Here is a 13,586-nt window from a genome sequence, read left to right as displayed (position 1 = left end):
CCCGCGGCCCGGCCAGTCCCGCTCCATATAACTGGGTCCCCCGCAGACCGGCCAGCCCCGCTCTGTATAACTGGGACCTGGCTGACTCTAGCACCAACTCTCTTTTTATTTATCTTTTTAGGTTTTGCCATAGGGTGTGTTCACTCACTAGAGACAGAGAGAGGGAAAGTGAGAGATCGCCCTCTGGGGGTCTGGCCACACGGCAGAACTGCCTGCCCCATTCTCTTGGGGTCCCGGGCACCCACGCACACAGCCCAGCCGGGTTTTCAAGCTGCTGGCCCAAGGCTTGAACTGCGGTCGGCCATGTGGGGGTCCAGCCCCTTAACCACCGTGCCATCTGCCGGCCCCTGGAACCAAACCCTAACTAACACAGACCTCCTTCTCTTCCTGCATCTTAGGCCTACCTGTACGAGACAGCTTCGTGCACCTTTTCTCACCGACTGGCGGGGCACGCGGACACGGTCAGTGCAGTGGCCTTCAGCCCGTCAGCTCCCCAGGTACGGTGGCTCGCACTCCTGTGTACAGTGCTGGGGCTCCCCAAGAGCGCTGCCCATCTCCTCGAGCACAGAGCTCAGGAAGCACGCCTTCACTGGACAGACAGACGTGCTGAGGCAGCTCCGATTCAAGCACCTGTCGTTTGGTGCCTGGAAGCCCCTGTGGCAGGTGGTGGGAGGCAGCAGTGGGGCTTGTGGGGTGACAGCCCTGGGGCGAGGAGGGGCAGGGCAGACCCTGAGCAGAGAAGCTTGGACGCAGGACTGCGGGGCTCACAGACACCCCTCGCCAGGAGGACATGAGGGCGACACCTGCAAGCTGGTCACGCACAAAGCGGGGGCCACCCATGAGCGCAGGGAGACATGAGTCCCGCTGGGTCCCGTACCTTCTGCCTACACTCGCGGGTTGGGGAAGGTTGCCTTGGCTCCGCGTCTGGGGCAAGGCTTTGACGCAGACGCAGTACTGCCGTGCCACTGAGGTGTGGCCGCATGTGCAGCTGTGCCCGCGTGTGGGTGAGTGGGTGTGCTCTCTGCCTCTCTCCTCTCAGAGCACATGTCGCTACAGCCAGGGCGGCCACGTGCCTGGCCTGCAGTTCGCTTCCGGAGCACGCGGAGGGTCGAGAAGGCTAGTGACCACACTCGTGTCAGTGACTGGCGCCCTGGCAGCACGTCCCTGCAAGCCGCGGAAGCCCGCTCCCGCCCTCGGCCTTCTCGGTCCTGCTGGGTGACGACAGGTCTACACCGGCCTTCTGGTTGTGGCGGTGTTGAGGAGTTGCTGGCTCTATCCGACCTGGTCCAGCTGTGGCTGTGCTGCCCGCGTGTCTGAGCTGTCCTGGTGCCGGATGCGTGACCGCGCTGTGGGAGCATTGTGTGGTGGGATGCAGGGTGAGAAGAGCGGGGCTGGGCGAGGCCAGCAGGAGCGCAGCAGGGCGGGCGGGACTGGGTGCTGTCTCTGGGTGGGATGTACCATCTGCCTGCGGAGCCCGGCACTCGGCACTCGGCTCAGACGCTTCCCAGCAGGGCTGTGAGCTGGCGCGTTTGTGGCACTGGAGAGACTCTCATTAGAGAAGACGGCAAGGCCTGTAGCACGGGGTTACCTGAGTGGAGAGAGGAGGTCAGTGCGACCTACTGCGTCGGAGAAGGGAGGGACAGGCGCGGGCTTCTGTCACCCTCACCGCGGTTCTTACTCTTTTTTTTTTTTTTTAGGGGTTTTTTCTTTGAGGCGTGTGCGTTCTCCAGACAGACAGAGAGAGTCTCCAGACAGACAGAGAGAGACAGAGACACAGAAAGTGAGAAATCACCCCCCAGGGGGGATGGTCACGCCGCAATCCCTTCTCCACCATTCTCCTCTCGGGATCTTGGGTACACACGCACATGTGCATGGTGTGAGTTTAAGTCACTGGGTCCGGGACTCGAACTGCGGTCGAGTACTTGGTTCTTGACGAAGCGCCCTCGAGGGCAGTCAGAAGTCAGTGCTTCGGCTCATGCGCAGGGAGCCACAGAGCTTTAGAAACCTGAAGGCACTGTGGCTGGGGTGACGGGGCTCCCTGTGGGTGGTTCTGAGGAAGGGAAGTCCTGCAAGATGGAGGGCGGAGAGCTGACTGCATGGGGGTGGCCGAGGGGCAGCTCAGCGTCTGGCACTCAGGCCGTGTGTGTGGCGTGTGTGGCCTTCCACAGCGTGGTCCTTAGTTACAGGTACTCTGTGTGCGATAGACCATAGTAGGGCTGACAGTGGACGTGCACTGCATGGTCCTTAGTTAGGGACACCCGTGTGATATTACATAGTAGGGCTGACAGTGGACGTGCACAGCATGGTCCTTAGTTAGGGACACCCCGTGTGATAGACCATAGTAGGACTGACAGTGGATGTGCACAGAGTATGTACCAAGGTCTGCGCCAGTGTCCGGGCCATAGTCAGAGCCAGGGTCTGAGTCTGGGTCGAGCCAGCGTCTGGACCAGGGTCCGAGCCGATGTCCACACCACCTTCCTCTGCTTTCCTATCTGTGCCCCTGATGCCTTCCCCTGAAGGGCTCTGTGGGAGCAGGTAGAGGCTGCGTCACTGCATGGGGACCTGGGGCAGCTTCCGAGGGCGTGGGAGCTGAGACGGACAGGACTTACCGGCAGCTTCGAGCAGAGCCCGCGTCTTATTTACCACGGAGATGTGGGGACCAGAACAACGCTCTCCCTCCTGAGACAGAGTTGGGCTCCACATCTAAATCTCAGAGCAGCTGCTCATTTCTGTCCTCCGGCAGGCAGCATGAACTCGGTTCTCACTAACACGCCGTGACTCCTGTTCCTTCTTTCGTAGTCGCTGATGCTCTCAGACATGCGTGTCCGTGTGTGACCTGCTGTGGCAGTATCACTTCCAGATGGCTCCGGGCTGTCTCGTGCCCACACTGTAAGGAATGTTCCGTAGCTTCCTTTTGGAACTGTTGTCATAGTCAATAGCCAAACCGTAAAAGTAAGCGCCAAACAGACCAGCGCGAGTAGCCCGCCACTGTCCCGTCGTCCACTTCCACGTTCAGGTATGTTCTGTCACAGCCCAAGCTTGTGGTGCACGTAACCCTGGCCTTTCACGAGCAGGTGGGTGCCACACGTGTGCCCCAAACGGCCCAGCGGGAGTAGCCGGCCACTGTCCCGTCGTCCACTTCCACGTTCAGGTATGTTCTGTCACAGCCCAAGCTTGTGCACGTAACCCTGGCCTTTCACGAGCAGGTGGGCGCCACACGTGTGGATCTTGGCCGCAGGCGTCATGCTAGCCGGGCACCCCCAGACATACATCAGAATAATGTTTGCCCCAATAGCTGGACTCGCATGGCCCAGTCAAGGTGACACCTAAAATCATGCACCGTCATGCCACCGCCTGTCCTGGATACATGAGCAAGGCGGCTCAGTGACTTCGTGTAGAAGTGTCACTGACAGCGGGATGTCCAGAGCCAGCAAAAGTGAGACTTGGGCTCGCACTGGCCATGGCAAGGCTTGGACTTCTGTCTCACAGGGGACTGCTGCTTGTGCACCGAGGCAGAGGCTGAGCTGCCCTACCCCGTCTTCTCACTGCTGCTAGACAAGGGGTGATTTCTCAAATGCTTGTGCAGTGCTCGCATGCACATCACACATGGGACCCCAAAATCCCACCCTAAAAGTCACACAGACTGTGGCCTGTGACTTCACAGTGACTCTGCAGCTTGGCGTTTGCACGAAGCTCTTCTGTGCATCTCCTTGGTGTGCAGAAAATGCAGGTCTCCAGCCTGACTGCCAGCCGTGTCTTTTAAACTCCATTGCCCTGTGTGCAGTTGCCTAGTACCTGCCTAACAGACACGAGGCACGTGGAGTTTGCCCGCGTGGTTGTTGAGTGGCGGTGATGCCAGCTCCCAGGAGTGGACGAGACAGGTCTCTGGCAGAGTAGGCGTCGGACATGGTGTTCGGGCGCGGAGAGTCCTGGGGTCATCTGGTGGGGCTGCCGGGGAGGCAGTGGGAGCACTGCGGAGGTGGGCCCGTGAGCTCCTGGCACCTCGGCGCGTTCTCATCACGGCTGTCGCCACATTCCGTCCTTTGTCGTGAGCGCCCGTCCCTGCTCCTCACCGCAGCGGTGCCGCTCTCACCCCTCGATGCCTGCTTCCGCTTGGAGAGTCTCCAGCTCACTGAGATCAGTATTTCACCTTAGTTTTAGACTTTCTTCTTCTCCCTAATGTTTGCATTCAATGTTATAAAATGCTCTTAAAACACCATTGTCGTTTCAGTCCACAAACTTTGACATGAGGCAGTTTTGTTTTCATTGAGGTTTAATTTTAAAATTTCCATCATGGTTTTTTTATTAGCCAATGAGTTACTTGGGAATAATTTTTTGTTTGTTTCCAAACATATGACTTGATTATTTCCAAGGATTATGATTCATATAATGTCAACCTGGTCCCTGGGGTCATGGTCTACTCTTTGTGTAATTGTCATAAAATTACCATGTGTGCTTGAGAAAAAGTCATGTGTCTGTTGGCTCATGGCTCTACCTCAGTACACTTAGTACAGACCCGTCCACAGCGGCTGTCACTTTTCAGGTCGTCTGTGGCCTTCTATCGTGGCTGACCGATCGCCACGCCTTCCGGGAGAGAGGAGCCCAGACCTGCCGCCAACGGCACGTGCGTCCTCTGTCCCGGCAACCCGTCCGGCTCCGTCGGAGGCGTCTTGCATGATGCCGTCTGTCCTGGGTGGTGGCTGTTGAGCGTGGAGGTTCCTCGCTTACATTGGCGTGTCTGGACTGCCGCCATATTTAACAGCGTGTGCCAACTCCGTACTGGTTAGTACCCGCGTGCGTATCTTTTCCAGCCGTTTCCTTCCAATTTCGACAGCTGGGTACCTTAAACTAACCTGCTAGTCTCTTCTTCCGTCTTTCGCCTGGAGAGTGGAGCACAGCCACACGTTTTAAACTTCTGGAACACTGGGCTCGCTCCACAAGTGGGCTGGGCTGCTCCCGTGCTCTGTCCCTGCAAGGCCAATGTCAGCGTCCCTCTCGTGCCCAGCGTCGGCTGGAAGCTAAGGATCGTAATTCTACTTTGAACTGCTACCCTTAGTATTTTAATTTATATTCTCTCACACATTTAACTGAAGAAGTCTAAGGTTATTTTGCTCCTCAGCTTCCTGCTGGACCAGGAAAAGCTGCCCATAGGCTTATGTTAAGTGAGGGTGCCGTTTCCGACTGCAGCTCGGCGTTGGCACGTTTGCCCCATTCCCACAGTCGCTCCTGTCTGTGGTATCTCCTTTCTTTCCTGTAGGTTTCCTTCTCTTGCCCAAATACATCATCTCGTTTTTCTTTCTTAAGAGAGGCACAGAAAATAAGAGTTGCTGTCTCTTAGTCTATGTCCGAAAATGTCCTCATTTTGCCCTTGCGGCTAATGGCAGTTTAGCACGCTGATTGGCCTTGTGGGTGTCCAGCGCCCTTACCCCCACCCACCTGCCAGCCCCTGCCCCTCTGGCTCTAACTTGCAGGCGTGTTTGTGGGGAAGGCCTCCTGTCTCTCCCTTCTCTTCTGCGTGTACCTGCCCTGAATCTCGGTGTTGCAGCTGTTTCCTCACCAGTCCTCTGGGACCTCATCTCTGAAACGTGGTGCATCCCCACACCCTGACGTCAGGTCACCGGGTCAGACACCTTGCCTTGGGCAGCCGCTGCCATTGTCGGCCCGCGTGGCTGCGTCCGTGTCTCCCCGGACAGGCTGGAGCCACCCCGGGCCTCCCGAGTGCTGGTAAGTACGCTGATCGGAACAAAGCTTTTATACTCTGCTCCTTTGAACTGGAGGCCGAAACCCAAAGGAAAAGCTGAGCAGTTGCTTTTCTGGTTCTCTGCCCACCTCTTCAAAGACTGCGTTCATGCTCGTGTGCAGCAGGGCAGACACAGGAGCAGCTCGGCCCTCAGACTAGCTGCGGAACTGGCCAAGTGCCCGTCCCACGACCTCAGCAAGCCCGGCCTGGCAGGTTTGTGAGCTCTTCCCTTCCACACCCGGAAGCAAAGCAGGTCTGCGGGCAGCCACCGCCGCATCCAAGCCCCACGTGTGCCCTTCGCCCTGTCTCCGCGCCCACCCTCGTCCCCGTCCGCAGGACTTTGCAGTGTGGCTGGTGTGATGTTTTCCTGGTCACAAGCGCTGCTCGTCCCATGGACTCCCCAAACTGCTCAGAGACGGGTGTGTTCTGTGAATGGGGCACGGGCCTGTGTCCTCTGGAGGAACAGAGGTGCACCCCGAGGGGCCCACGGCATGACCTTAACGCCCCACAGGGACCAGCATGAGCCCACCTCCCCCACGGGTGCGGGGAGGGCTGGGGTCAGGCAGAGCTCCTGCCAAGACAGCCGGGCTGGAGGCCCTGCCGAGGACACCTCCGGGGAGTGCTGTGTGCAGAGCCCCACACTGTGCCCTGGTCGACCCTGGGACCGCGCGGCGTGTGGCTGTGGCTCTGGCCCAGGCGACCTGCCCCTCTCCGCATCTCATGCCCTGACCCTGGGGACAGAAAGAAGCTGCAGCTGCCGGCTGGGAGGCGGGTTCCTGGAACAGCCCTGGGAGGGAGCCAGGGGACGCCGCAAAGTGTTTCCACATGTTGGATTCGGCAAACACAGCGGAGTGGAAATATTTACCCTGGATTAGAGACGTTGGAGAAATAATGAAATTACAGAATTTAGATCATTGGCGAGCTCATACGTGGCCGCACGCTGGAACGCCTGGAGTGGTTTCAGGAGCCTGGTGCCAGGCCCAGCCGCAGTGCCGAGGGCTGCTCAGGGCTGGGCCCACCGAGAGCCAGCTGTGCTCCGTGGGGCCGAGTGACCGAACGGGACAACGGTTGAACTGAGACGTGTATGTTCTATCGGAAGTTCAGACACCTTTGAAGAGACACAGACCATGGGGTCTTCTTCTGACATCTGTGCAGTGATGCAGGACACGTCCAGACTGGCCTGAGCGGAGCGGAGCCTCAGTGGGCGTGGTCCCCTCTGCCACGGCCCGTCGCCTGAAGCAGGCCTCGATTCTAGCCGAGCCGAGTCGTTGCCGCCAGCGCCCCTGTACAGAGGGTGCGGGTTCAGGAGGGCTGAGCTCCGCCGGGCGTGCCCCACGCTGCTCAGCTCGGACCCGCTCTCGCAGGCTGCCCCTCGCCGCCCTGTGACTACGGCGACTCGCGTCTCCGCGCTGGCGTCGGGCGGAGCGCCAAGCAGGCTTTCCTCTCAGACCCCCTCAGCCACCGAAGCGCCCGTGCCCGAACAGTTCCAGCAGAAGTGGGTCTGGGAATTCGCAAAGGATTCGATTAAGGAAAACCGAGAAGAAAAGGCCTGTAAAGGTCTTGGGGGCAGGAATTTAAAGTATTGCCGTGTTGAGTTTTTAAAGCTTCAAAACAAGGTACTTTGTAGGGTAACATCTGCAAAAGATGGGTGGGGGGCAGGGCTGACATGAACAGCCGCCACTGGTGGCCTTCCATGAGCGCGTCCCGGGCCTATGGGTGCTGTTTGCACAATGTGGGGTCGTGGGGCGTGCCGTGTGCGTCACACATCGGGCATGAGCTTCGAAGCGTGGTGAGGCCTTCTCCCTGCAGACAGGTGACCGACCGGGTGCAGAGGGCAGGCAGGTCACTGGGTTATGAGCCCATACCAGACGGCGGCTTGCCGGCTTGCGTGGCTCTCTGTCTCTCGCCGAGGGCCGTCCACGTCCCACTGCCTTCCAGCCTGTGTGTATTGTGTCAAGGTCGAAGAGACAGAATTCGGAAATACCGTGGGACAAGGGGGCTGGAGGGGGTTACGGAGATCAAAGCCCATCCGCTGCGCTGTGCACACGGAGCACGTGACGGAAGCCTTGGCTGGGAGACTTGGACCCCTCCTCCCCTCACGCCCGGTACAGAGCTCAGCGGGATCGGATACTGCCCATGGCCCTGATCGCGGTATCCAACTTCTCCTTGGGGCGCGCTTAAAGTCTCCTCTCGTTTCTAACGGTCTTTTGCGGAAGGAGGCCGACCAGGAATTTCCCTGTGAGATCTCAGACCTTTCCCAGATGCAGACAGGCCACTCTGTGCATGTGGCAATGCCGAGACATGCGACTGTGGACTCACATGTGCCCACCGTGTGCCACGTGGTCACTCGGCCGGGCCCCGGCCCGGAAAAGCAGTGGTGAGGATTCCCCCCTTTCAGCTCTGTGTCTGGGTGTCCCCTCCTCACGCAGCGCTGACAGTGGGGGCATCTCCAATAGGCGCTAGAGAGAGGTGCGGTTCTCGGGCGAGGGCTCCACCCACTGGGGCGACTTCCAAGTCAGAGTCGTCAGCAAGTGCTCGCTCTCGGCATGGTCTGTCGTTTTTTCTTTTGACTCATCAGTTTTCCAGAGTTTATTGATTGATTTTGCCCATGAGCAAGAGAGAAGGCACCCCCACCTGGGCCTGGCACTGCCAGTCGCATCCCAGCTTCCATCTGCTTCTACCACGGACGTGGGGGTGCCGGAATGCGCGTGGAGGTCTCTATTCGTCTCTATTTTTCTAATAATTGTATTTTATTTTCATTTCTCTTATACACGGAGTCACTGTACATCACATAGCTGGTAAAGTGCGTTGTGCGTTTCAGATCGATGCCAGGGCCAGGCCAATCACCACCGTGGGCGCAGTGACTGGGCGGGATGCTGAACCACCCTTGGCCCACGTGTGGGGTCGCCTGGAACACCGGGACCTGGGAGAGGCAGACAGCGCTGGACTGCACTGGTTCCTTGAACGCCCCACTTGCCCCTGGACTGAGCACCTGAGTGACCGCTGGGTGTCCAGCAGGGTGAGGCTGAGCCGGCGTCCAGACCCCCACGACCTCTTGGCGCGGAGCTGCCCCTTGAGTTCTGTGGGACGCACTCGGGGCTGACAGGCAGATTCCAGGGCCCAGTGAATCCCAGAGGAGGGACGTTCCTGTCTGTGCTGGCTGTCACAGAGGAGGGCGCTGTTTGTGAAGCAGCAGCGGCGACTCCACGCCACGGGCAGCCCTGGGTCTCCAGGAACTTACCTGCTGCAGTGCTTAGTCGTGGCTCTGGGGTGGGCGCCTGTATTCCCACTGGGCAGATGAGGGGCCGGGGCAGGAGGACCCACCAGGACGGGCAGCCTGGCCTGTGCCACGCTCCAAGTCTCCTTACCCGCGGTCCCCGTCATCCACACGCCACACGCCTCGTGCAGGAACTAGACAGCGTGGCGGTTCCGAAGGGCCTGGGTTTCAGGGGAAGGCAGTTTGGTTGGGGTGTGACCTTCTGCCCCTTGCGGACTTAGGAGGTGCCCTGGGCGACTCAGCAGGAGGGCTCAGTGTCCATGGGCACTGAGAGGAGGGCGTCCCGGCAGGGCAGTGTGGAGGGGGCTGGGGGCCCGGCCGTGGCCCTGCACCCCGGCGTTCTCCATGTCCTGAAGCCACTGCTGGAAATGGACACCACCTTTCTTCACATCTGCTTTTTAATCTCTTTTCCGAGATGGCTTTATCGTAGCCACATGCGACGCCCGTGTGAGACGGTAAGAAAAGACTGTTTTTGGCCTGGGATGTTCAAACAGCATTAGGCGGCCGGCCCCGAGCTGAGGCGTCACGGCCGCTGCTGCCGGTGCGGCTCTCATGGTCGGCATGGCCCACTCCGAGCAAGCCCGCCAGCCCACCTCTGCGTAGCCGTCTCACACGTGGGAGCATTTGTTGTCGTCTCCCGTGTCAAGGTTTACCGATGTGTAATTTACACACAGGAACATGCGCCTCGTGCACAGCCCAGCCGTAGCGTGACCTCGGCACCCAGACGCCCTGTGGCCACCCACCCTCCCAGCCTTTGGCAAGCGAGAGCCAGGCTTCTGTCTCCGAGGCCTGCATGCTCACACGGCCCACGTGTCAGTAGCCGGTTGTTTTCCAGGCCAGGGTGAGCGCCGCTGTACCTCGGCCGATGCCGTGGCCCGACCCCCAGCGGCAACCCTTGTTGTCGCTAACTTCCGCCACATAAATGAAGCTGCTAGAAATACTCACGAAGAGCACTCTGCACGAACATGTGTTTTTATTTCTCTTGAGGGAGTACTTGCGTGTGGGACTTCTGGGTCATATATTAAGTGGGTATTTTTCTTTATAAGAAAGTTTCTAACTGTTCTCCAAGTGGGTGTGAAGTTGTGCTCTCCCACCCAGAATGGATGAGAATGACCTCGTTTACACAGAGAGGCCAGGGCACTTTAAAGCTTGTAACAGCAGCTAACTGTGATGCAAAATGGCGATGCTAGGCCCGTTTCAGTTACGGGCAGCCCTGCACGGGCTACACAAAGCAAAGGTAGCCAGACTTGACTCTACTTCAGAATGCTTTGGGGGCAGCTCCATGGCCTGGTGGATAAGACCCCCCATGGCCGCCCATGTAGTTCAAATCCTGGGCCTGGTGGCTTGGGAAGCAGGCTGGGAGTGCGCGTGTGTAGCCAAACCCCGACAGGAATGAGAACGCGAGCAAAAGGGGTCACGGTGTGACTATTCGCTCCGGGGGGGTGTTTTCTCCTCTGTCCCTCTGGTGTCTCTGGAAAGCACACACACTCACTGGCAAAAAAAATTAAAAAATTCTTGTTGATTAAGTAGGATTTATCTCCAAATGCATGTTGGTTTAGTATCAGAAAACCTAATGACTTAATTTACTAGTTTGGTAGAAAATGTTTGATCTTAACAGATGCTAAAAGAGTAAGTGCTTAAGCTCATTACTGTTTACAGTTCAGGAGGAAAGCCATCAAAGTAGGAATTAAAAAGATTGTTTCTCTTTTATAGAGAGGGATTTTTGCTATAGGGCATGTGTAGTCACCAGAGAGACAGAGAAACAGAAAGCGAGAAATCACCCCCCAAGGGGGAATGGCCACACTGCAATCCCTTCTCCATTTTCCTCTTGGGATCTAGAGCACACACGCACAGGTGCCCAGCGTGTTTTTTTTTTTTTTTTTTTTTTTCTTTTGGAGAGATTTTCGCTATAGGGCGCGCGCGTTACCGGGTCTGGGACTCGAACCGTGTTGAGAACGTGGAAGTCCAGTGATGTAACCATTACACCATCTGCAGGTCACAAAAAAGGACATTCTTAATTTGGTAAAGTTTACATCATAAAACTTAAATAAAATGTAGCATTTAATGGAGAAATTTTACAAGCATTCTCTTTAAGTTCAAAATGTAACAAGGGGAACCAGCAGTTAGTGTAATGGCTATGTCGCTGGATTCCCACGTAGTCGCCCGCGGTTCGTGTCTGAGACCCAGTGGCTTAAAACTCACGCCGGGCGCGTGTGCGTGCGTGCCCAAGATCCCGAGAGGAGAATGGAGGAGAAGGGATTGCGGTGTGACCATCACCCCTGGGGGGTGATTCCTCGCTTTCTGTCTCTATGTCTCTCTCTGTCTGTCTGGCGAGCGCACGTGCCCTATAGCGAAAAAAAAAAAACAAAACAAAACAAAAAAAAACCTCTCCAAAAGAAAAAAAAGAAAATAAAAACGTAACAAGGATACCACTCTTCCTTTATTGGGTCCTTGGGAAAGTCAGGGTATGTTTTTGCACTGAAAACAGGAACGTCGTAAGCCGTGGCTTCCCGGACAGCCCAGTAGAATTTCTTGTTTGCACTCAGTCACCGCCATCTCTACAGCACACAACGTGGCTTTTCAAGGTGTGCAGCGTGTGACAATCAATGAGGATACTACTGTGCGTGCTTGCAGCAGAGCGCTACACATTCCTGTGTCCCAGGCCCTCCCACCCCCTTCACTGTCTACCTGGCTGCCCTTCAGCCTCTGGTGTCTACACCCACCCCACCTGGTGTTGTATCTTCAGCTCTTCCCTTTCTGCATAGAGCATAGACGCTCCGTACATATCAAGGGTGCACAAGAGGCTGTGGCACACCCTGGCTTGCTTTGCTTACCGTATCCATCCGCTTCGGGTCAGGGTCTCCTTGTTCCTGGGGTGGGGGGTGTCACGTCTGAGACACTGAGCGAGTGGGACATGTGTGTATGACAGGGCCTGGGAGGGTCACGTCTGAGACACTGAGCGTGCTGGACACACATGTGCCGTGGCCTAGGGCAGACGGCACTCCTGGACCCGTGGTGCTGTCCGTCCTGTCCCTCTCTCTGTCTCTGCTCCTGTTGCTGTCTCTCTTGCTATGGGATGAGCTCCCCTCGGGGAGGAGATGTGGCGGCGAGCCTGCTGCCCGTGCCCTCGTGGCAGGACACCTGGCTAGTGCCCGCCCCTCCCTTCTCTGCATTCGGGAGCACCTGACTGTTTGGAGACTCACGCTGGCTGTGACTGCCCGGGATGAAGGGGGACCTTTGAGCGGTGACTTGGCTATGGGGGCTCTGTATGTGGGTTGCATTGGGGACAGGACTGCAGGGCTAGCCCGGCTCTCTCCCGCCACCGCCTTCCGCACGCTCTGAGCGGGCTCGGCTAGTATTAGTCGGAGACGGCCCGTCAGTGGCCGAGCCACATCGTCCGTAACCCTTTCCTACGGTATCTCTGTGTGGTCGCGCTAGCAGGGTGATGGACCTCACAGAGAGGGAGGCAGCACTCCTCGTCGGGTTGGTTTTGTTTTAGTTGTGTAAGAGTGTGAGAAGGACTGCACTTAGCCCTTCACATGACAGTTCAACCTTCTCACCAGTCCCTGCCGTCTGGACTTCCCATGTATTTCTTTGTGATTCTGTCTTACTGGTTTTACGTTTCTGGGAATTTGTCCGTTTCATTTACTCTGCCCAATTTGCGGGCATGCGACAGCTCGCAGGACTTGGTTAAAAATCATTTTGTTTCCGTAGCAATGCCCTCCACCCTTATCTGATTTTAGTTATTTGAGTCTTTTTGTCTTAGTTCATCTAGCTTAAGTTTTTTTCAATTCTTGTTGATCTTTTCAAAGAACCAATTTTTGGTTTCACTCTTTTTCTCTTGTTTATCTTTGCTCTGACTTTTCTCATGTCCTTCCTCTGTGGGCTTTGTGTTCGGTTCCCACAAACTTTTCTTCTTTTTCTAGTTTTTCTTTTTTAGTTCCTTAAGTTGTAAAGACAGGTTGTTGAGTTGAGGTCTTTTTGTTTTTCACATGAGCACTTAGAATTATAAGTTTTCCCTTTCACACTGTTTTTGCTATAGCCCATATTTTTGTATGTTTTGTTGTCATTTTAAGTCCTAAGTATTTACCATTTCCCTGCAATTTTATTTTTGAGCCATCAATTATTTAAGTGTGTCATTTAACTTCCACAGTTTTGTGAAGTTTCAAAGTGTATTTCTATTATTATTTTCCAGTTTTGTCCTTTGTGGTCAGAGAAGATGATTTGTGATACATATCTTTTAAAACTGAATGAAACTTGAGACCAGCAGTTGGTGTAATGGCTATGTCCCATGTAGTCGACTGCAGTTCAAGTCCCAGACCTGGTGGCTTAAATTCACGCTGGGTGCATTTGTGTACGTGCCCAAGATCCCAAGAGGAGAATGGAGGAGAAGGGATTGTGGAGTGGCCATTCCCCCGGGGGGTGATTTCTTGCTTTCCATCTCTCTGTCTCTCTCTGTCTCTCTCACGCGCCCTGTAGCTAAAATCTCTCTAAAAAAAAAAAAAAACTGATTGAAACTTAATTTGTGGTTTAACATACAGTGTATCCTGAACAATGTCTGTTGTGCCT

The 13,586-nt window shown here is 56.1% G+C and overlaps 1 protein-coding gene across 1 annotated transcript in view; it reads left to right on the top strand.

Annotated features, from left to right (window-relative positions):
- The window catches only part of WDR27 (WD repeat domain 27), a 65,569-nt gene that overhangs the window by 47,559 nt on the left and 4,424 nt on the right, over positions 1-13,586 (top strand). Inside the window, exon 25 of the mRNA XM_027770419.1 lies at positions 399-497. Within this exon, the coding sequence (XP_027626220.1) occupies positions 399-497 (99 nt within the window). The remainder of the gene's footprint in view (positions 1-398; positions 498-13,586) is intronic.

Source organism: Tupaia chinensis, unplaced genomic scaffold, assembly GCF_000334495.1.
Source record: "Tupaia chinensis unplaced genomic scaffold, TupChi_1.0 Scaffold000132_1, whole genome shotgun sequence".
Taxonomy (NCBI): domain Eukaryota; kingdom Metazoa; phylum Chordata; class Mammalia; order Scandentia; family Tupaiidae; genus Tupaia; species Tupaia belangeri.
This window is presented reverse-complemented; position numbering and strand designations above follow the sequence as displayed.